The sequence below is a fragment of the Alosa sapidissima genome, chromosome 14 (genome assembly GCF_018492685.1).
Source record: "Alosa sapidissima isolate fAloSap1 chromosome 14, fAloSap1.pri, whole genome shotgun sequence".
NCBI lineage: Eukaryota > Metazoa > Chordata > Actinopteri > Clupeiformes > Clupeidae > Alosa > Alosa sapidissima.
Genome location: NC_055970.1, coordinates 30,814,912 through 30,839,627, shown reverse-complemented (window position 1 = coordinate 30,839,627; position 24,716 = coordinate 30,814,912). Strand labels below are relative to the sequence as shown.

General features: G+C 44.5%; 1 protein-coding gene across 5 annotated transcripts; it reads right to left on the bottom strand.

The window, feature by feature from the left end:
* Positions 1-23: 23 nt before the first annotated feature.
* Positions 24-23,523, bottom strand: secisbp2l (SECIS binding protein 2-like). 5 transcript variants are annotated; one of them, XM_042061616.1, is made up of 18 exons: positions 23,437-23,523; positions 17,907-18,094; positions 16,466-16,793; positions 16,145-16,322; positions 15,282-15,541; positions 13,519-13,543; positions 13,286-13,395; positions 12,949-13,101; positions 12,719-12,808; positions 12,431-12,598; positions 12,018-12,159; positions 11,624-11,793; positions 11,210-11,342; positions 10,924-11,083; positions 9,569-9,789; positions 9,058-9,212; positions 3,365-3,584; positions 24-3,192 (listed from the first exon to the last, which is right to left on the bottom strand). In XM_042061616.1, the coding sequence occupies exons 2-18, from the start codon at positions 18,020-18,022 to the stop codon at positions 2,552-2,554; spliced, it is 3,270 nt and encodes a 1,089-aa protein (XP_041917550.1). In that variant the 5' UTR covers positions 18,023-18,094; positions 23,437-23,523; the 3' UTR covers positions 24-2,551. The 5 variants fall into 5 exon arrangements, with proteins under 5 accessions (XP_041917550.1, XP_041917547.1, XP_041917548.1 ...); XM_042061613.1 differs by lacking the exon at positions 23,437-23,523 and adding an exon at positions 23,089-23,307; XM_042061614.1 differs by lacking the exon at positions 23,437-23,523 and adding an exon at positions 23,089-23,307 and having other exon boundaries at positions 13,286-13,392.
* Between the last annotated feature and the right edge of the window lie 1,193 nt (positions 23,524-24,716).

The following is a 24,716-nucleotide window of genomic DNA, read 5'->3' as shown; positions in this document are numbered from 1 at the left end:
CAAATCATACACAGGGCTTTGCACATTTTTTAAACAACATTTTATTATCATTAACGATAAGTCAGATAGTTAAGATTACAATTAGATATGTGAGGCATCTACATGTTACTAGTGCTGTACAGTTTTAAAGAGCAACTCTTAAATAGTAATATAAAGAACAGCCACACACTGAAAAAGGTACTTCATAGAACCATTTTTTCACATTAGTTACAAGAGGTTGTTTACTATTATTTACATAGTGCAAAGAACACATTTGCTTTCATTACTTTAGACACATGGTAACAAAAGGATAGAGTGTTGACAAAAAGCCTACAACATATAGTACCTTTTATCAAACAGAAGACCTTCACTTTTTTACTGGCATGTCTACAACATTTTACTGTTCCAGAGCCATGGTATTGCACAACACTTAACTAGACTGTTCACATGGGAGCATTTGCCATTATGTCTGAGCATGATGAAATATATGTCTCACAATTTTGATTCTGTAACATTTCATTCATCATCATAAAATTTGAAGGTTCTACCAAAATATATTTAAAATTTGGTGATAAGTTCATATTTTAAATATGACACTTAATCCTCATCATTCCAATTTTTTAAACTCATTATTCCTGTCAGGATTCGTTGCCCATTTCCTCACAAGCAAGATGGGTTAAATCACTGATTCTGTTACTGAACTTAACTAGCTTGACACCATTGCTTTGTTTTCCAAATCCATAATAATACTTGCATTCAAAAACACAGAAAAGAAGAAAGAGAACTGCATCAGAGACAGCGACCATAAGACGTGCTTAACTCCGCCACAGTTCTACCAAGGCAGTGTTCCAATAGAGGTGACATACAAAATGTGACTGTCTTGTAGACATTTGGTACTATAAAATCTAGAAATACACACCTCTTGCAGTCACATCTTAAAACAGGTGTTTCTGCCAACTCAGTAGCAAACACTGTGGCAGAGTTATCCAGGCATAGTGGCAACTAAAACAAAACAAGGAGAAAGAACTCAAAATGAAAGACAACAAATGTGGTCTTGAGGAGACAGGAAGTTTGATGAGAGGAAAGAAAGAAGGTGATGAGAAGAGAAAAGAAAAGAGAAGATGAGCAGAGTGTGGGTCTTATCAGGACCCAGTGGTGTGTGTGGAGAGAGCGGAGATGTCCTGGGCAAGGCTGCAGCTCCAGTAGGTGCTAGGGGGCCCCTGCCGACACACACAAACACTGTCTCCCCACACAGGTCAGCCCAGCCTTGGTCCAGTCCCGCTGTCTGCATGCTGCGCCCACTCAAATCAAGAGGTGCTGCTATAATAAGCATTCATCATCATTTTATACACTGCCTACTGTACATCAAATTTGTTAAGATGACCATCTATAATGCCAGTTTACAGGCCAATACGTTTGCCAACGGTAACGCCACAGAATTGTGACTCAGTACCATGACCTGGAGAAATAAACCAGCAAAGAGGGAGAATGAACAAGCAACGAAGCACACAGAAAACATCCCCAGATAGCTTGTTAACCACGCAAGATAAATACAACAGATTACCTATTATAACAACCTATACATGGTATGTACAATCAAGACATATTTGTTCTGGATTAAGTTTTCATTAGTTATATTACCAACCTCAAACTATTGTCACACAAACAGACATTATTTGAGATAAAACCATCAACAAAAAAAAAAATGTGAATTGTGAAAGTTTTACAAAATTCACCAAGTGAATTCAGATAGAACTATGATTTTGAAAGTAATGACTTGCACTTATTATGGTCATACATCTCTATCACAGAGTCCCCTTTTAATGGGGATAATCATTAGTGGAAGGGTAAACCTTGCATGCATCTATACTCCCCATTTAAATGAAAACAGGTCATCCCATGTTTGTCTGACAGTAAACACACAACCATGAGTGAATAAATTAATGGGTGAAGCACAGCAACTAATCAGCTAAAGAACCGCTGGCTGAGCAAGAACAAACATATGCTCAAATAAAGCCCACGTTTCCCCAAACATAGCTAATAACCCACCATTTATGATGAAGACAGATCAAGAGACTGGAGTAGCGAATGGCTCGATCATTGGGCCACTGAGCTGGAACCCCATCATGGAGTCCCTTCAAGACAGCTACCAAGCATTCCTGGTGCAATACTTCACATAAGTCCACAAGTTACTTCCAACTAGTAAACTGAAGGGGGTCTTGAGGGACTCGCAAATTCCCTTTGAAATACCTCACTGAAAATGTCAGTCAATACAAGCTAATTCAAGTATGGGGGTGGTGGAGATGTGGACTAATGGAGGTCCCTATTAGCTCTCCAGCTACAGCTCAGCATTTTGTATGTATGTGTATGTGTGTGTGTTTGCTTTTTTCAAATGTGTGTTTGGTTTCATACTGTAAGTTGGTCGGTTTCCTGAGATCATGTTAGGTTTGGATCCAGAGACACTGCTGTTCAAGGCTGTGAAGCTGCTGGTTGCTTGAAGGGGGGGGGGGGTGCTGGGAAGAGTTGGAGGGGATGAGAAGGAGAAAATGGAGTGGAGGAGGAACCCAGTCCATCAGCCCACAACCTTTTTGGCCTCCTGGGCCTCTTTGTCGTCCGGCACCACCTCTACCACCTCCGAGGACTCCAGGTCTTCCTCCTCGCTTGCCGCGCCTTCTTCCTCCTCATCTTCCTCGTCATCATCATCATCATCGTCCTCCTCGTCGTCCTCCGTGCTGTCCTGGGTCTTGCCCAGCTGCAGGTTCTCCAGCGTCTTGGAGACCCAGGACTCGATGCGGCTGCAGTTGAGTGAGGGCACCTCCACGGAGATGGGCTCGGGCGTGTAGTCGTCCTCCTCCTCGTCCTCTTCGTCGGCCTCCTCCAGCATGCCCGGCACCAGCGTGCTGGTGGTGCTGGTGATGGACGAGTTGAGCAAGTCCCGGCAGCTGCCGTCCAGCGAGCCCGTCTCCGTGCTCTGCTGCGAGGCCAACTCCAGACGGTCGTCCGTCTTGGCGCTGCCCTCCTCCTTGCTACCCTCGGCGGCTGCTGGTGCCCGGAGGCTAGTCTGGGATGTGGAAGGTGCGGAGCTGACGCTGGCCACCGCTGGACCCTCTACGTCCTTAGGGGCCGATGTGCTGCTGGTGGACTTGCTGCTGGGCTCATTCTCCATAGGCTCCAGCGCATCTGAAGTCTCTACCATGTTCCTCCAGTTGGTTTCTAGGGAATACCAGATAGAAACATGTAAATATCATATCAATAATCTTATGATTAGCACACAGAGTGTAAACTCATATGTGCCATACTGTCTTAAATAGAATCTCCCCACTATGCAGCCAAAACGCATAGGAGGTTCAATCACTCTAATCTAAACCAGTCAATCGAGTCGTACCGTATTCCTTCTCGTTGACCTCAGAGATGGGCTCGGAGATGACGCTGCAGAAGGAGATGGCGCTGGCGGCGGACGGGTTCCGTGAGTGGCCCATGTGATGTGGCACCTTCTTGACGTTCTTCAGGGCCTCCTCAGCCTGCTCCTGCTCCAGGGCCGACACCATGTCCTTGTAGGCCTTCCGGGCCTCCTCCGTCAGGGACACCAGCCCGTTGAACAAACCCTGCGGATGCACAGCAAAGGGAAGAGAAGGTTGAGATGCTCCCACCATTTAACACTGGACATGATCTGAGAAAACGAAATCACACACAGAACTATTCATGCATGTCCATGTACAGTGGGCATCGCTTTCAAATGGCCACTTCAGTCGCGCATTACGAGGCGTGAAGCTGCGTGAAGCTTTAGTACCACTTTCAGCCACTGTGCGTCGCTCTGCCACTGTACATCGCTCTGTCAGTAGCCTGACTGCCGTCCCTTCTGAAAAAGCAAGAGGCTAGGCTACCTTTAAACGTAATTGTTACCGAGAGGAATCCCAGCCTACGAATTCAATAACAAAATAAATCGTAATTAAACATTACCTCGATTAAGGCTATTTGGGTATGGCTTAAGGCTTGACTACACGGTGCCGCTCCACAAAACGAAAAAATATCTTAATTTGCTGTCTATGTTATTGTCAGTGTTGGGGTTAACGCAACTACGCAAAATCAAAACAGTGTCTTAATTTGCCCTTCTTCTTGACTGCAATGTAGTCAATTGACTGCTTGACATGTCATTTTTATTTTTCTGTACAATAAACAAATACATCTGCTTTATGCCGCAGAATTACATTCATATTTGGCTGACTGCAGACGCGCCACTTCCCTCCCCATATTCCAAGATTAAGATAGTAGCCTATACAAAAAGCACTTCATACCATCATAAAGAAATCGTAAAACGAATAGCTATTTGCAATTTGACAAAACACTGATCCTCATTTTGCGTATGCGAGGACGATATGAGCCTGTTGCATTTAGTTAGATGTCCGAGTGACGCATAATGTTTGAAAACCACTGGCTTGTAATCACAATAATTTAACACACGACAGTTGGATAGCCTACTTCATCATGTCCCCATGCCTACATTTCTGTGAGTAGCATAGAGATCGTTAAAAACAATAAAGTATGGCTCTCCGTTTGGGACATCGAAAACTTATATTTTTAATAGACTACCGTCTAAGATGCTGACTTGCAAAAGCCTCAGGATAACACGTTATCTCCACTATCATCAGTCATGCCCCTTGACTTACTTTTCCAAAGTAAGAATTTCACTTCACCATGCACCTTCGACAATGAATAGCTCATTACACTTGTTACTGTTAAACGTAGGCCTACCTGGTATCATTACAAACATTATTCTGTGTCCTAAAACTGGCATATTTTATGGCATTGTGTCATGTAAGTTCGTTGCAAAATCTAGAGAAATGTGTGAGGTGGTCAGCGGGGGACAATTGAGACACACATTGAATTGAATTGTGTTATTACTTAAACATTCCACACTATCCACAGCTGTGGTAGGCCTATCAGGGGCAGGAGGATTACTGTTAGCGCAGGCTTTATATAAAATTCTTCAACAGAAGGCCTCGAATGTTGTCTTGTTTGTGGAGCGCTTTGCTTCGCTTCTGTAATCTCGGCCTCATTGAAAATGAGGGCTTCCCTCAATGACCCTCCGAGAATAAATAAAGGTTGAATGAATGAATGAATGAATGCCCAAAATAAAGGTCTGTGGTTTGCGCAGCCTACAGTAAATAACAGACCCGCCAGAATGTGCGTTATGATGCTTTTTTACGAGCAAGATGTTTTTGGTACCCTACGCACATCAATTAATATTCGACCATTAATTTGGGTAAATGGGCAAGCGTGACCACCTTGATTGGCTGATTGGCTGATGATTGTAACACGGGCATGATTCCAAACACCTTCCTTACGATGATGAGTGACAGGTGACAGGTCTCAGAATGCGTGCGCTACACAAGGACGGAAGATGATGAATAACTGGGGCCGTAGGCTATTCACAAAGGCTTTTATCTTACTACTAGGAGTAGGCTACTCCTAAATCGCACTTAAAGATTTTAGCTTGGAGTTTTCTCTTAAAAGTTATTTACAAAGCCTTTCAGACAACTCCTAAACTAGGAGTGAGTCTTCGTGGCTATGGATGACGTCATTACTCATGCACGAGCTTGACTGAAGTGACCACCTTGATTGGCTGACGATTGTAAAGCGGGAATTCCAAACACCTCTCTTCCAATGATGAGTGACAGGTGACGGGTCGGAGAATGCGTGCGCTACACAAGTAGTGCGAAGGACGGAAGATGATTAATAACTGAATAAAAAGGCCTAGCCTAAATGAATAAAGAGTAAGGCAAAACAAATAGCCTAGTAGCCTAATGAAACATAGGCCTATGGATTGATGCAGTAGCCTACCTTTGCAAAATTATTAAATTAATCTGTCACCATATGGTATACGTTTGCAAAGAGGAGAACATTTTAATTTGATTCACAATGAAACGTTACATTTCATTTACATGTTAACAATGAGTAGTTTTGGTTGTTGTTGGTGGCGTTATTGCATCCCTTTTATGAATGCAAAATTGTTCCCTCGAGATTGGAAGCTCCTGTTTGCGCATAGGCTACACATTTCAAAACATCAACGTAAAATGCCACAAAAAAGCTGTTTATGAATAGGTCTTAGTGAGTTAGGAGTCCTCTCGACTTAAGCCGTCCCAGACTTAGGTGCTACTTTTAGGTCTAAAATGTTTCGTGAATTACTTTTTGTGAAAAAATTAGGAGTCCTAAAGTTAGGAGTGACACGCCCATTATTTTTAGGAGTTGCTCCTAAATTCGCCAGTTAGGAGCTACTTTTAGCCTTAAAATTCTTTGTGAATACGGCCCTGAATAAAAAGGCCTAGCCTAAATGAATCAAGGCAAAACAACCTAGTAGCCTAATGAAACATACGGATTGATGTAGTATCTTTGTAACATTATTAAATAATTCTGTTACTATGCCTACGTTTGCAAAAGAGAACATTTTAATTTGATTCACAATAATGTTACATTTAATTTACATGTTGACAATGATTAGCCTAGTTTTGGCTGTTGTTGGCGGCATTATTGCATGTTAGTTATGCCTACAATGCAAAATTGCTCCAATCCTCACGATTGGAAGCTCCTGTAGCTGCATAGGATTTCAAAACACGGCAAAATGCCGCAGGTTTGTGAATAGGTCTGTGAGTAAGGAGTCCTCTTGACTTCTTTTAAGCTGTCAGAGGTGGGAAGGTGTGATTTGTTGGGGGCAGGGCGGGATTAACTGGGCACAAATGTCTGATGGCTCCCCTTTCCCCCAGCCAACATGAATCGGGTGGTTAGTTAATAGGCCTATCGTGAAGATTTTTCCTGCCATCTAAGACACGAGCTGTGAGGCCAAGCCTCACCAAGTAGCTTGTTTGTTTACAACTAACATTCCATTTAATTAAACTGCTTTATAGGCTATGGCAAAATAGTTTTCAACATTTTGAATATTATTATATATATATATATATATATATATATATATATATATATATATATATATATATATATTAGTGTCGGGTGAATTGAAATGTTCTCAAAGTAGATGGCTGAAAGCTGCTTGGGATCCCCCCCGTCAAGCAATATAACCATACAAACGCACTTCCTGCACTCATTGTTTCAAAAGGAGTAATTTTGGCTTTGTCAGAACTGAAGAGCTGTGGACGGCACGGCATGGTATGCCCAATGAAAATAAATTAACGCAACGCAACACAACACAGACCCCGCTTCTCTCGCGTCAGTCACTGACAGTAACCTAGAATAAATGCATGGGGAAAAACACTTCCCCATGACAAAGACATCGTAAAACACTGAAAGTTAATATTTTGTCACTAGCAACATACATCTGTCCTTTGTTAAATGTATTATGTTCCAAGTAGCCTATGTGTAATTATGCTTCATAAAGTTGAACAAATACATTTGCTTATTTCACAGAAAGGTCACTTAGGCCAACTTGCAGTGAACATACAAACAGGGGAAATTCTTTCTCTTGTAGCTGAGTAGCCTCAGGTGCGCACATAGACATAAGGCCGAACATGCAAGCGCCAATGAATCGTGCTCTCACGACAATCACGCCGTTAAACTTAAATAGGTTAACATCACTCTAAGTTCATCTTCAAGCAAGGAAAACGATGATTTGAAGACATCTGTTTCGTTGGAAGGGCAAGGGGTAGCAACAGGGCAACACAGAGACAGGCCCGATGGCAGGGCTGTTATGAGAGTATTAAAATATGGGATATTCTACGGGAAAACATTAAAACGGCAAGACAGCGGGGGAAAGTTAAAATACGTGATAAACACGGAAAAAGTTGGCATGCATTGTTTCGGTCCCCGTGCACAGGGATTATTTGTCATATTATTAATCACATATGATTATTTGTGAAATTGTGCAAACAGGCGCAACACATTTGAAAAGGAAGGACTGGTAGCATGCAAGCTCACGGGAAAGATTGATTTAAGAACGTTATCACAGTGTGTGGCTGTGGCGCGGGCGGAAGACAGCGACAATTGGCAGGGGAGGGTCATGTCGGAGGGTCATTGAACAATTTCTAGCAGGCAAGAGAGGGTCATGCAACTTGCAACTGAAGCACTCAAAATTCCTCCGGTGGCCCCTTCAATAAATAACGAACAGTCCCTAGATTGCTGCTGGGCTATATGTCTTGGTTCATGTCTGTTAACAACTCATTGCCGTCAAACGCATAGCCTATCTCGCGGTTGCACCCATTACAAACAAACATGCAATGTGAACGTCTGGGATTGGGGAGAGCACTAAATAGATAGATAGATAGATAGATAGATAGATAGATAGATACTTTATTGATCTTCAGGATGCTCTACTGAATAAGCACGAAGTCAAACCTTTAAATGAAAAACACTTTTTAATAATCAAAAAAATAAAATAAACCGCTAATGAAGTAAACTTGTGACCATCAAAAATCGTTTATCGCCTGTAACTCCGTGATAACAGGACGTAACAGGAAGGCATTTGGCTGAGCAACGGAGGTTATTATGCTCTATATTTTGTCCAAATGATGTCTGTCTATCATCGTTGCACTCGGAGAAAACCAGAATGTTTAATTTGTCCTGCGTTTTTTCTACGGCTGCAAACGGGATTCACTCGCAGTTAACCAAATATTTCTTTATTAGGGCAGGCATATTTCTGGCTATTAAATTATTTCTAAACCAGTCTGCTAAAGTCTGTAGTGAAGTCTGTGTAGGGTTTTCCAGGCTCCATTTCTTTTTACGAGACACCCTGCTCACTTGAGCCATCTACCGGTTGTTTGGGTTGTTGCAGCGTCTCACTGGAAAAATACAAATTAAAGTCGCGTGATACCGCGTGATACCGCGTGATACCGCGTGATACCGCGTGATACCGCGTGATACCGCGTGATACCGCGTGATACCGCGTGATACCGCGTGATACCGCGTGATACCGCGTGATACCGCGTGATCCCACGCGCGAACCGCGAGTGAAGCTGGCCAAGTCGAATCACTGCCCACTGTAGAGTGTATCTGTGTGTGTGTGTGTGTGTGTGTGTGGAGAGAGGGTGTTAAAAAAAGAAGAGAGATGTGTGAGTGTGTTTCATTAAATACCTCTGCTCCAGAGAAGTTGAAGATGCCCACAACACTGACCGGGACCAACTTGTTGACACAGCGGCCCAGTGCTTTCCGGCCCAAGGCGAACACAAAGGGAATCTCCTGCTCCCTCGCCATCGCAATGACATTGTACAGAGCTTCATCAAGACCCCCTGTTTCAACACATAGTAATCATTCACGTGTTTCTGAATCTTTTCCCACACACAAGGCAGCCATCCTGTGCCACAGTCATATTGAATGGAGCACACTGCCCTCTTGTGAACGGTATTTGAAATGTTTCTTGTTGCAATCAGCAAAGTTACTGTTACTTTCTTCAATTTATTCTGTTAAAAGTTCTTACTAAATCATACTGTGACGTACTGTCCCAATTAGAAGGAATTTGTAAAAAAAAAAAAATTAAAAAGCCAATGGAAAGATTAAATTAGAGGGGGGAGAGCTCTACTACTTTACACACATTACACATACAAATTACACATTTTTGTCATTTGAACATTTAGGTGAGTCCAACCTTTGGCCTGGATCTTCTCACAGTTGGGGGAGATGATGACACACTTGATCTTCTGCAGCTTCATGTGCTTGGTGACCTCCCTGAGGCCCATGACCAGACGCCTCTTGGCCTTGGCCTTGGTGGGGTCCTTCTGGTAGACACGCTCCTGGAAGCGCACCAGCTCCTGCAGCAGCAGCGTCACGCTCTCGTCAATCTCCTTGTTCAGCACCTGGTTGCAGTACCTGGAGCAACAAGAACATGTTAAAGGGTCATGGCTGTAACAGAGAGCCAATAACACTCCTTTACACTTACTACGCTGTGTACACTTAAGTATAAGTAAGTATATACTCTTTTGATCCTGTGAGGGAAATTTGGTCTCTGCATTTATCCGAATCCGTGAATTAGTGAAACACACTCAGCACACAGTGAGGTGAAGCACACACTAATCCCGGCGCAGTGAGCTGCCTGCAACAGCAGCAGCGCTCGGGGAGCAGTGAGGGGTTAGGTGCCTTGCTCAAGGGCACTTCAGTCATGCCTAGCCAGGCAACCCTCCGGTTACAAGTCCAAAGCGCTAACCAGTAGGCCACGGCTACCCCCTAACTTCCATGTCTTTGCTTGGATATTTAAAGACTACCAACAGATAATGCAAAACTGATTGATATATCCAACAACCATAAATAGAGAATTCTACTACTAACAAATGTACAATGCCATTTAAAAATGTAATGTAATAATTTCCATGAGCAACTGTCATTTTGGTGTGCATTATGCACAATGGAGGACTTAATTTACTCATGTACAGCTCAGTTATCTTAATCCTGCTCAGTAAGGCGGACGGGAGGCAGCCACAGCTTGAGGGCCTGAGCCGCGGTGGGCGTCCAGCGATTGTTCAAGCGCAGGAGCTGAGCGACAGGGCCCTGGCCAGCACAATGGGCTCACTGCGGCAGACATTTTTGGGAGACAAAGCAGGGTCTGTAAAGCGTGGCATACATTGTGCTGTGGAGCGCAGGACGTGCCACTCATCGGCGCCCCACACACTGCACAATTCAGCACTGTGTGCAGTGCGCACCGCCACTTTAGAACAAAAAACTCTGGCACTCATGAGCATCTACAGATAAGAGGAGAGATGTACCGCCCCTATGGACAGGACTGGTGAAGAACACCAATGATCAGAACAATCATCTTTCTGATGAACTAAAGCATGACAATGTCATGAAGCAGGGATCTGATACCAGCCACACAGGCCTGTTCTGAGGTCTTCAGTTCAGAGAGACCGTATGACAGGGGCATGGTGCCTTGTCCTCTCTCTACTTGAGGGGTTTGCAAGGGAGCTGTGCTGACCAGTGGCGCTGGAGGCCAGGGGCAGTCTGACTCACTCTCGGAATCTGCGGCTGTGGATCTTGGTGATGGCGGAGGCCATGGGGCTGCCAATGCCGGAGCTGGCTGGGGAACCCTGGGAGACAGGCGTGATGCTGTACGGCGAGTTCTGACTGGCCGGAGACAGCGAGGCGTCACTGGGCATGCTCAGGCCGTTCTCTGCAAAGCAACAGGAAGCAAAGGTACTGTAAGAGCAGGTCAAGTGACTTTGAAACGTCTAAGAAGTCCCGTGAAGTCCCGTGAAGACCCTCATGCGAGTTTGACTGGCACTGCGCGAGTACTCACCCTCCTGTGAGACGCCGTCTCGAGAGAGGTCGTCTGTGAAGTGAAGCTCGTCATCGCCCTGCTCTTCTGGACCAGCGGCGTTCTGGTCCACAGAGAAGCGGCCCTTTCTCACTTCTCTCTCCTTCAGAATAATCTGGGGACAGAGGCAGCTCGGTTGAGAATACTCACATCAAGTCATTGGTTTTTATGTCTTCTTTTAATTAAGTACAGAATATGCATGGAAAACAATGAGCGAAGCAAAGTGTGTGAAATGTGCCTCTTTTTGAACTGCGCTGAACTTCTACAAGCAAAACCTACATCACGTCAGAATTTTGTTACAAACATGCCGGAATTACTGTCTGGCTTAGTGTGGCAATGCAGATGAGATATTCTGTCTGAAGGGCTGACCTGTGCTAGGGTCACAGGGCTCGTTACCTTCTTGAGGGCCGTTGGCCTCTTGACTTTGGGGATTTCCCGTTCCTTGCCCCTCTTGATGCGCGGAGCAGAGGAGTCCAGCATGTTATGGGGGGCAGCGTAGGGCTGTCCTTTCACCGCTGCTGTCTTGCCAGCTGGTTCCTTGCCATGGAAGGGGGCCGCAGTGCCAACTGGTGGTCAGACACAAAGGAAACTTTTGTCAATCTCACCAACCCAAAAAAACACATCTCTGCCAACTCATAAACCACGGCCACGTTTGGAAGTCCAGTGTTGGAATGGAGACTAACAGACGACACAGTACAGCCGATCAGTGATTTTCCTGTGATTCCTGACGAGGCCTCCACTAGCTACCTGGCGTGTGTGCAGTGCTGTGCGGCGGAGTGGCTTGGCGTACCTGTGAAGGACAGCGGTTTGGTGTTGGTCAGCTGCCGGGCCTTCATGGCTTGCTGCTGCCGCTCCAGAGCAGCCAGCATGTCGCCCAGGTCCAACTGTACTGGAGTCTTACTCTTCTTCCCTGCAGCCTTGGTCAATGCCTCCTATAGAGGGAGCACACACACACACACACAGACACACAGACACACAGACGGATGAAATGCATTCTAACTTCTACATATTGCCATTAATGACATTACATTCCAGAGTCATGAGATAACACTTTAATTGATTAACAGTGTAATAGTACTAGAGGTAGCAGTAGGGCCAGAAGGATGCCCTTCATTATGGCAGCATTGCTCCTGTGTTGAGGCCACTCCCTCAGTGTGCTGTTTGTTTTGCTTTGTGATTAAAAGTCAGAGGCAGTCTGCTGACCTGCAGTTTCTTCTGCTCCATGCTAATCTCTGAGTACTCCTGTGCCGTGGCCAGTGCAGCGGCCAGCGCCTTCTTCCTCTGGCTCTTGGCTCGCTTTGGGACGGACGTGGTGATGGGGATGGGCGTCTGAACGATGTTGATGGGCGAGTTCTCCGGCAGGTTCTCCAGCTGAAAATAAAAACACACAAGGGGAGGCAGAGGTCAAGGTGGTGGTGTGTGTTTTGGTGCTGGTGTGTGTTTTGGTGCTGTTGTGTGTTTTGGTGCTGCCAGGCCACCAGACCCACTCACCAGGCCTTTGGGCATCTTGGGCTGGACCGGTTCTGGTCTACTCCGCGCAGGAGCCTCACCACTGGCCAGTTCAGGAAACTCATCTTCATCCTGATGATAGAAACAGAGAAACCTTAGAACACAGAAGCTTCACAAACAACTAAAGAACAAAAACCCTACTTCTCCTAAATTCAGTGCTGTGCTTAGATATCCATCTGGGTAAACTGATGCGCCTCATAGCTTTTCCTCACCGCAAAGTAGAGGGGCTCAGGAGTGAGCTCGGTGCCGGGGATCTGAGGTGCGGGCTGCACCGTGCCCTGCTGGAGCCTCTTTGGTCCACACACGCCCTTGTCTGAGGCAGCACCCATCGGGGAGCCACGACCCTGGAAGCCCACCTGGAGATCCTACAGAGTACACACACATTCAGACCAGCTGGAGAGAAAACCAAAGTAGCTGCTGCCAACACACTACATCATTCCATGTAGATTATATTTTTCATTTACCATGGATTCTTAGCATTACATTAAATAAAGGCTGCTATGTCCCATTTGTAGTGGAGAGCAGAGGTCAAATGCAATAGTCTCTTACCTGGGAGAAGCTCCTCTGCTCGGGCGGCTTGGCTGGTCTGTGGAAAGGAGAGCTCCGCTCTCCCCACGGCTTCTGGCTGGCCTGGGAGGCCACGTTCACCCAGCTCACTGCTGTCACATAAACACACACACACACACACACACACACACACACACAGACACCGTCAGTGCGCCATGGACAACAAAGCAGCACTGTTACAACAATAAAAACGTCTGTAAAGTCAACAGCCTTACCTGTCATCACACCAGCTTCAACAGCCTGTGGGAAAATAAACACAGTGATGAAATGTGATGATCTACACAAACTCTGCCTGTCAGAAGAGAGTTCATATTTGATGAGCTTTGATTGCATTTCTCAAACACATTTTCAAATATGCTGATCTTGTCATATGTGAGGGTCATCTGACGAATTAAATAGGGGGGATTATGAGGCGTAAGTAAACACCAGGCTCATTTCATTATCTCTTCCCCTTGAGAGGACACTCAAGGTCTATGTATATAGAGCACCAGGTAACATGGGCACCGTACTTTGCACCATTGTAAGACCTGGTGATAATATCCCATAACAAATGAACAGTTGAAGGCACTTAAGTTTCCACTGTCTGTGTGCATCATGTGATGTGAAGGTCTAGTGCAGGTGTTTTCAACTGATTGTGAACCAGGGACCACCATTTTGACTAAATACGCAACCCCACAACCACCACTGAATAAATATACTGATTCCCACATTGCAACTAGGGCTGGGCGATATATCGGTATTACGACTACGACCGATATATTTTTTAAAAACGATATGTAGTTGAGACAATATCGTAATACCGGTATTATGTCAAATAATGGGACATTTTATCAAAGCCACTTGTGTTCAGACCATTCAGATAGCCGCAGCTCTGCTCAACTGCGCCCCTGCGTGTGCACGTTCTCCCTCGCAGCACTACAAACTTTCAAACATGACGGACACTGAGTCAGATTTTGTTTACCGTGATCAGAGGTTGGTACTGATGCCTAGTTCCGTCTGCACATCAACGGCTAGACCGAGAATTCTCGTTGTGAAATCAAAACTCCACTGGAGCTCCAAGCGGTTTTGTACATGCAGATTTAAGTTACAACACTGTTTACAGCTCTTCGACTCACGGTAAATGTCATTTTTGGTACATAGCCTAGCAGATATAGCAGATCTAAAGTCCTCAGGGAGATAACCTACACGCTGATTTTATTAAGAGGATATGCACGCGGGGACTCGCGAGCAGTCAGGGGCATCATTTTTTATGATTCCCGAAACCCCATTCAATCGTGCATAGGGATTTTTTTTTACGAACCGGAACATGCAAAAATGGTAATGAACGCATACAAAATGACGGTAGCGTCTATCACACTCTTGGTGAGTGACAGTTACGTTGTTTAAGTAGCCTAATTGTTTAAAACAATTTAATTGTTATCGATAGCAAGTTACACATGTCTAGGCCATCATAGGCTACATTTGCTTGTCATGTAGGCCCTATCAAACCTTTACGGTAAAAAAACTGCATTGTGTGACAAAAAAACTGCATTTTTTTTTCTGCAGTAGGCCACTGCAATATTTTTGTGCCCAAAATATTGCGTTGTGCAGTACAATGTAGGCCTGTGTTGTCAGTCAGGGTCAACTTATTGGTCTTTTGTTTTTTGCACAGCTTTATAAGAGCAGCTGTAGCCTACTATGCCTACTGGTATTGGTAGGCCTATGTTATTGTTTACACTTTTTTGCACAGCTGTGTTAGAGCAGTCTGAAATTATTCTAATTAAAGCTGGTTGTGTTGTCATAATTGTCATGTTGAGTGAATACGAAACACTTAGCTCTTTCTGTTTAAAATATCGATATATATCGTACATCGCCAATCGGCCCCAAAATATCGGGAAATCAGTTTGTGATAGTCAGAAATCAGTTTGTGACTAGTGATTAGGATCAGTGCTCAGTGTGTGTGTGACCATGTGTCCGAGTGATATGGTGGGGGCAGTACCATGGGTGCGGCGGCGGGGGGCTCGTTGGGCCGGGAGGAGGGGAGCAGGGGCGCGGCAGCAGCAGCGCTGGCGTGGGCCGCCGCCTGGTTGTGTTTGGGACTGCAGTAGCCGCTGTCGCTGTCGATGTCGGCCTCGCTGGCACCCTGCTCGCTGGACGACTCGCCGGGGTGGGAGGACCGGCGGCGGCGCGGCTTGCTTTTCCACGACTGCGGGCTGCCACACTCCGGCACATTCCGTCCTGCAGCTTCGCCGGGGAAATCTGTTGAGAAGCAAGAGCAGCAGATCATCAGTATCGTTTCCTGCCACACATCACGCCAGACTGGAAGGATCGCATTCTTCTCATCGCTTCTCCTCCTCTGAGCACAGCGGTCAGGAATTCACCAGAACAGGTTGGCACTTCCCCCCTTATGATGGTAAAACCTTAAGCCTGAAACGCGTCACTACTGAGCAGCACACCCAATGGCATGTTTTCCTACCTAGTACCATGTGACCCTAGTGACACAGCTTACACAATATGTTTGTGTTGTTCATATCTCCTACAATGGTCTAGTGCATCATCTATCTATCTGAGGCTAGAAGTGCCAGGTCCACTGTTAACATCTTACAAAACATGCTTTATCATGGAAAACACGCCTGCATGGAACCACATGCCAAATGAATCTTACCAGTGCCACCAATATTTAAGTCTCATCCTGTGTGACTTCCAAACACAGCATCACAGTGTATAAATACATTCATATCACACGTCGGTTTCTGCCGCCTCGGCAAGTCTCTAGTAAATCTCCATGCAAGACGGATACAGGGATTTTCTGATCATGTTAAACCCCTATCGGTCTTAGGTGTGCAGTCTGCAGTCTCCTACCTGTCTGCTGTGCTGCGTCCACTAGCAGCACCGTCTTGGGCCTCCCGTCTGGACCTGAGGCACCCACCTCCTTCTGCACTGCCACGTCGTGGCGACGTGGGGGCATTCTCTTCCCTCTCACTGGCTGAAGCAGGGGCTGTGGATAGACACAGAGAGCAAGCCTGGTATAGCTACAACTCTGTGCACAGTTCATGTTACTAAACATTTTGACATGTAACATCGGTTTCCTGCACATATATTCTACCTCCTTCTGGACTAAAAGAAAACATCAATGAAAAGCTGGTAATGCCCTGTAATGGCCAGTCTGTTGTGGCGTCTTACCTTCGGCAGAGCAGCAGCTCGGGTCATGCCCCTGCCTCTCTGGCCGGCCACCCCAAACGTCTGGCTGGGGGGCGGCAGGCGCTCGTTGCAGTCGGCAGAGACGGGGCTGACCACGCCGGTCTGGACTGGCCCTCCGTAGGGGGTGGGGAATGGCTGGTAGAAGCCCATCATGGGGGGGCATGGGGCCGGCATGATCTGGTAGTAGGTGTAGTCGTTGGAGACGGGGGGCTGTGGCGAGGACAGGATGGGGTAGGCCAGGTAGGGGCCCCCCGCGGGACTGGGGTTGGGCTGCTGCCAGCGCATGTCACTGCTGTACATGGGGAGCTGCCTGCACACACAGGAGAGAGCACGCAGGAGGTCAGTGTCAGGGCTGAATAATAATAATAATAATAATAATAATAATAATAATAATACATTTTATTTAGAGCGCCTTTCATGTCACCCAAGGCCAGTTCACAAATAAACACAAAGGTTGTTAAAATTATTGACATCTCTAAAAAATAAAAATACAGGCACATGTTCAGTATAGAGTCTGTGACCTACAGACAATCAGACACACAAACAACCACCAGCACATTATATGTGTACAAACATACATGAACCTGAACATACAAGATGCATATTTTTCCTCCTAGTAAATTGCAATTACTATCCTAATTTTCAGGCCTTCTGTAGGTGTGTAAGGGGATGTCCACAGCACTGCAATGCAGACAGTGAAGTAAATTCATCAATGATGATCAAATCGCCCTTGAACACTTCCTACAAAGTTCATAACTTTGTGTAAAAAAAAGATGAGCCATCCATCCTGTCTTCTGAGTAGAATAATCATTGCATCAGATAATCATTCAAAACTGCATCATGGTGCATGACTTTACACAGTGGTGACTCTCTGGGCCAGATAACGTGCCGCTGCGCTGATAAAAATCCGACAGACATTTTCACGGCCAGTGTTCTAAAGTGGGCATTTCCTGGTATTCAAACCGGAGAGGAAGGAAAGGGGAGGGCGGATGCACTGAGGATATAACACATCACACCAAGAGCTCAGGCGACCTCAGAGCGGACTCCTCTCTCCACTGGGGAGCCCAGAGCCTTGCCATAACAAACTACAAACCAAGCTGACCATGGCATTTTTCCAAGTAAACTATTGGATTCATCTGATGGTAATCTACATTGTGAAAGCCAAAAACCAAACAAACACAATCAAGTTTGTACTTCTGAGCTTATGAATGAAAAAGGAATATGTTTACTTAGTATTTTATACTGGAAACAAAAGCTCTCAAGAAAGTTTAGATTTGTTGATGCTAGTGATTGAGCCTGTATAGGAACTGTACGTTCCTCTGAGGAGATTTGCCTAAGCATGACATCTGTTTTCCTATGGCTGTCTACTTTTCATGATCCCACCGGCTTACGTGCAATGATTTGTTTGTGGCTGGACCTTTACCTATTGGGCTGGTTCTCCTGGACAAAGGGATAGCAGGTGATCAGGTAACTGGGGATGGGAGTGGGTTCGACCCCGCTGCCTCCACCACCCCCTCCACCCTCTCCGGACAAGCTCATGGTGACCAGGGCAGACTCAAGACCTTTCTTCTGGGGGATGAACGGCTCCACTTCGGCAGAAAGCTTCACATCCTAAGGCCAAGAACAGAACAGCAATGTCAAATCAGTCAAAATCACAACCTTAAAGGAGCGTGCCAACTCTTTGGGAGATTAGCGATTAGCTTTTTGCCGTCTACCCCAGAGTTAACAAAGGACACCTACCTTTCTGTTCTCTGTGCATACAATAACACAGTCTGACACCATTAGCCTAGCTTAGCATAAGTCACTAGAAGTGGGTTACACCAGTTAGCCTACAGTTCCCTTTCAGGCGTGTTCCTTTAATGTTGCTATAGGTAAGGTCAAGGTCATTTAGATAATCATGAACAAATATTACACTAACAGCAGGAGCAGCCTTGTTTGCATAGAGGCTATTTTTAGTAGGTGCTATCACAAGACAAGAGAGGTGTGGCAGGTACACAGATTGGTCCACACACTGGACAAGAGGACAAAGTACTGAATAATGATACAGCACTTAAGCAAATATTTAGAACAGATTCCTTCTCCTTTGCAGGGCATTCCTACATGCTACTGAGAACAAAGCAAAACAAAGGTGAGAGAGTAAACACTTTGCTGAAGTGACACATGTGGTCAATGCCAGTGACCTAAAAGAATGTACCTTTTTCGGAGGAAAAAAGGAGCTGCATTGGGTGCGTTTTTTTTAAGTTGGACTGGACCTGAGGTCAAATGTCAACCCCTCCTCCTTCTGTCCCTTCAGAGTTCAAGGCAGAAGTATGCCTTTTTTATCCTGGTGACTTGAGAATTCACCCCTCATTCACATCACACTATTTCAATTCCAAACCATCTAAGGTAAGAACCTAGAATCAAGTGTCAGAGCCCTACATGTTTTTCACAAGGGAATTTCTTACTTTCCGAGACAGAGGGCTGAATAATTTAAAAGAATCTTACTCCCTGGCCCTGTTTGCTAGTCTGAATGAAGCAAGCGGAACAACATTCAACTGGTCTGAAACTACAGCAAACTTAGGGTCAACGGGTGATCATGAAGAGACCAGAAACAGTGACTCACCACCATCTAAGCTCAACTTCAGTCAGAAGGAGACCTTTGCTCTCCTGGACATGGACAGTCTCTTCTGACACAATACTCATGTCATACATTAACAGTCATAAAAATCCGGTTGACATCAGGCCACTCCAAATATTGCACAGAAGAGAGTAATCATTTACAAAGCTACGTAACAGCAGGATAAAGACTAGAGACAAAACACTCACGTCACTGTCAATAAGGTGGAATCACCAAAACAAAAGATGGGAGTGCTTTTAGAAAGTAGCCATATCAGACAACAACTGGGGGAAACATTGCCCAATATACTGAGGAAAGACAGACGCATGAGAGGGGCGTGAGCTGGGCCTCCACTGCCTTGATGTTTGCATGATGGTAATCAGTGCTTGGTTCTGCTTCCGTGTTCTGTCAACGCAAAGTTCCGTCAGTCATGACTGTGTCGTCAGCAGTAAGATCCCGAGGCACAAAGCCACCCTACTACCCTGGACTGGAAACTGTGGCTGTGTGAAAACTAAGGTTAAATATAGCCATCTATAGTTCATGAGTAAATCCACGTAACACTCTGCCTGGATGGATCTGAAAGAGTATAGTCATTTCTGTCAGTGTTAGTCAGTTAGTGTTGTTTCATCAGGATTTTCAAGTTTTTCAAGAAGTGAAAATATTAGTCATCCCAATTAATTTTTCCTACATGAAATTCTAAGCTAAAATCATCATAGTCATCGACAGCGGTATGCCAGGACTTTGATATAATAAAACTGCCAAAGGTTTAAGCTAAAGGCTACATCAAAAGCCATCTACACCAGTTAGCATATTAGATATTCAGGCTCACATTCTTGAAAACATACTGTACAATGAGCACGGCATTAAACATTTTAGGAATTGAATCATATACTTGTCAGTACCAATCAGTGTGTTTGAAGCTCAACTATAACTCAGCTAAACAGACTGTGTTTTCAGTGCACTGTCTAATTCTATGGAAACACTTTTCTTACATTGTCGGCTAAACAGCAGACAAAATGCTGAGCTGGTTCAGACGACACAGCTGTTTAAGTAAGCTGTTCACTGTGTCATATAGGCCATGCCTGAGGAAGGGCTCGGCCTGGAATGTCACAGGTGTTGATACCATTTAATGAGTTTGGGCCCAGAATAGTGCACTGACTTTTTGTGCCTCACTTTCTTTCCAGCACCTAGTATGAACTTGTGCCTGGATGTGCATGTCTTTTTCAATTTTATCATTGGTATGGGCCAGATACTTCGTTTCACTGGTGTGCATTATTCAACCCTTATTATAGATTTACCCAAAGTTTGAATGAACCTTCAAGTCACTTCACATTTCATTCATCGAACAGTGGGATAGTTGCAGACACCAGATTTTCATTAACGCGGCCATTCTGGGGTGAAAGGGCAGCAAAAAGCCTAAGCAGGGTCAGAGAGGCTGTCCCAGTGGGCTAGCAGCACCGAAGAGGGTGTGGTGAAACTACAGTGGTGAGAGCTGCAGAGATTCAGCAGATCTAATCAGACAGGATGGTAAGCCACTGAAACAAAGATTCAGGGCTAGCCCACCACTAACACTGCTGATCTGTATCAACCTACAGCTGAGTTGACCGGGTTCAAAATACAAAAGGACGTTTTTTTCCCCAACAGCTACTGTGAATGCATAATGCATCTATAATTCAAACTATATACAGGCAGTCATTGTTCACTAGCTCTATAGTCTGTGGGTAGCACTGTTTCAGCCTTTGGGCCCAACAACTGGACTGTGTGCCGGGCTACTGGACTTGCAACAGCCATGGATCAAATTCTGGACATCCTGAACTGAAAATATGAAATAACGTTATTATAACCGTTCCTCTCCGTGCAACTCCAGAGTCGATAATGCGAAGGGGACCAGCTCCCAAAAGACCAAATGCAAATGACCTATGATAAGAGGAAACAAAAGCTCATTAAATCACTAGGAATTGAAAGCTTAATTTTTAAAGCTGCAGCACTGTTTTAAGGCATTGTTAAAAGGAAAGAGGTGGCCTCAGGATTAAGCACAGCGCTAAGCTAAGCATTCTAAGGTCGCTAACAGAAGGTAAGCTAATTACATAATACGTAGGCCTATGGGTGAGACATGATTAGTGCCAGAGGCCTCCTATGCGCTGCTAAAAAACATTTAGGCCCTTGTGTCTCCTCCAAAGGTGTGCATGTGTTGCAGTGAGACCGACTGAAAAAGAAGGCATTCTTCTACTTCAGAAAGAATGAATAAGAAGAATAGCTTTGATTTGTCCCCATTCTTCATTCAGAGCGAGCGTTAGGCTTTTGATTGTTTTGAGGCTGCAGTGCAGGGGCAGTCCGTGTCTGGGTGCAAAGGGCTGATTGTCAGGGTGGCACTGAAGTCAGCCCCAGATGTGCAGGGGGACGAGCGGAGTGGACACTGATGTGGAGATGAGGGTGGGCGATTTGCCATTTGTCTTTCCAGCCCTTTGTCTCTCCATCATTGTTTCCACTTTCTTATCAGAACAGAGGATCTCTTGTTCTTGTACAGTATAGTGACAGTAGGAATATACAGCGAGGTGGGACAAAATGAACATGAAGACAGGCGGAGGGAGGGAGGGAGAGAGAGAGAGACAGAAGGGGAGGGAGCATGTGCTCCAAATTAGAAAATAATATGGAAGTCACAAGCACAGGAATTCAGACCATCTCAAACTCCTTCACTTTCCATAGAACATAATGACAACCCAAAAGACAAAGAAAATCTGAAACCAATGCACTAGCTTCAATTTCAAATAGAAAACAGATCGAGATAGATGCATTGCTGATCGTAAATCATGTCTTGAAAACAATGAGATATTCGACTTACAGAAATCAGCTAATCATGTTTATGCAACGACACTATTCGAATTATTATTCAAGTTTACCCTATTAACGCCATTCAATCAATTTGTTCAACATAACTGAACAGCAGGAGCAATTTCGTATGATTCTCTCTGAATGTTTAGTGGCTTCCGCTCCTAATCATGACACAATGACAACTCTCAACAGATCATTAACTTATAACTTCACCAGCTGTATTGCTCTGTGAGTTAAGTCATCGAGTTAACGGCTACAAGCTGAATGTAAAGCCAAAAGTCAGTTTACTCTACTGATAGCTAGGTAACGTGTATATTATTAAGTATTCACATCAGACCGTTTTGTAAGTTAGCTAGTTAGCTAACCCGATGCTATGTATTTTCAAGACAAGCAGCTAAGTTAGCCACTCATGAGTGAGTAACGTTACTGTATCGCTAGCTAGCTAATGATAGTCACTGTACGTTAACTGTACAAGAAGAGTTCGTTGCGATGTAAATATTTGTTCTAACCAGATGAATTAACCTTACACTTAACCGTAATATATCAAGTCAGAAAAATACTATCGTGTCTGCCGTCAGCGAGCCAGCCAACTTTATCCCAAGCTCATAGCTCAACATCACTGTTCCAATTTCAGAGGGCATAACGTTACCTACCTAATGTTATGCAAAACTTAGCTGGCTAGCTAGTAAACATTAACGTTAGCTTTACAAAATAACTAAACGTTAAGGTTAGATCCTTTCATATACCAACACATTTTGAGCATTATTAACTAGAAAATGACAACAGGAAATTACAACATTTTGAAAACACATACGTGGAAACACCAATAAATACAGTGATAGCCTATCAGACGCTTCTGTGACAGAAGCTAGTTTGCTAACGTTAACGTTAGCTGGTGGGTTTCCAGTTCCTATCTCATACCACAGAGCGAATGTTAGTACAGGATCTCATTTGTAGTAGCTTGCAGATACAAATCACATTTAGTTTAACCGTATTACATAATCTTGCTGTTATGTTTTCATGTTAAACAACTAAATGCATTTGTTTTTGCCGGTCAATTACAGTCACCCACTGACGTTAATGTTACCGCAGAACGGATATTATGTTAGCTAACGTAGCTAACCACGGCTAGGAAAAGGCAACTACTTTTGCACCCTAGCTGAAAAAATCCATTTACCTTGCTGTCACTTGTGTCCATGTCGGTCACCGAAACTGTGATGGACCAACATTGATTATGTTGTGGATGTCAGGATGTCTTTGTCGTTAATTTCATCATTGTTTATACTGGGCTACTAAGGGAAAACACACCCCATCGGCGAAGTAGTAAATGTTGAAGCTTCACTGTTGCTAGCTGCTCTTCATTGGACCGTCGCAGTACAACGTAAAGTGGGAGTCATCTGGAACGGAAGCCGTGCAGGGTCAACCCCTCTGACTACCAGGCTAACAAGTTGCCTATCTTTAGCCTCTGTGTCTATGATAATAAAATTAACAGCGGAAAATACGTTATCTATGTCATATAACTTACCAATGAGTTTGTATTTGCAGCATTGGGTTCTCTTCAGTTTCCTGTCAGCTTCCATTTCCTAAAAAGGTTCACATATTGAAAGACGTATTGCCATAAACTGGTCAGGCCAGAACTTTCCAAAAGTTACCCAGTTTCCCCGAGACAAATTTAGCGTTATCTCTGTGTGAAAAGGCCTATTGTTTCACACTCTGAAATGCAGTCATTCAGGAACTCCAGCATCTCCAAGCATCCAGGTGTTACATTGCAAAGCAGTAGTCAACTTATTGTGCCTTTCCAGTCATGTCAATGAACATTAGGCTAGTTACCATTCTAAGACCTTACTGCCTGATGTCAATCTGGCACATGCCTCTAAAGAGAATTAATGAGATATTGAGTTTCATGTCCCCAAACACAACAGTCAACAAGCTCATCTGTGTGTTTATATAATAATGCTACCAATAATCATACAATCTGAAATCAAGACAGACTGCTATAGGCCTAAAGTCCATTTCAAAGTGATATACCTGAGCTGTGGTAGTTAGCCAAGGGCTTGTAAAGTTTCCAGTATAGGCATTTAAATATTGACCCTTGCACAAGAAAGAGATATATTGTCCCACACAATGACTGAAATAAAGTAAATGCATTTTTTGCATTATTATTTTTGACCAGAAGTGACATGGTTAAGGAGGAATGTGTTCTAACTGTCTAAAGCAGTTTGACTACTACTAGCCTAGGCCTACAGCCTTTCCTCAGGTGGTAGGTTCAAGTAACTTGGTTCAATTGATGAATTTGCCATTTCTAGTTTCACACTGACAAAATCGCCGCGATTTTATGTACCAGAATCGCGGAACGACTGTCCCTTTCACATAGACCGAGGCGGAACGGGTGAATGGGTCAAGGCGGAAAGACATCTGGGCGGGCATTTCAATGCTATGTCCAGCCCACCACATGAGATTGCAAATAAATCTAACTGATCAAAAGCAGCAATAGCAGAGACAACACATTATGTCAATCTATAAATTCACAAAGTCTCCAGTCATTCAATGCCTGCTAGAGTTGACTGTAGCTTGGAATGCAATCAGTTGCCATAATAGGCTAAAATCCAGCGATAAAACAAAGCATGAACTCATGAGCGTCTGTCTGCTACGACGGAGTATTAGGGCTACACATGAAGGAAAAAAATATTTTTGCCATGACGAGATTAAACTCGACATTTCGAGAATAAAGTTGAAATGTAATATCGACTTTAATCTTGACGTATCGACTTTAATGTCGCCATGTCGACATTAAACTCAACATTT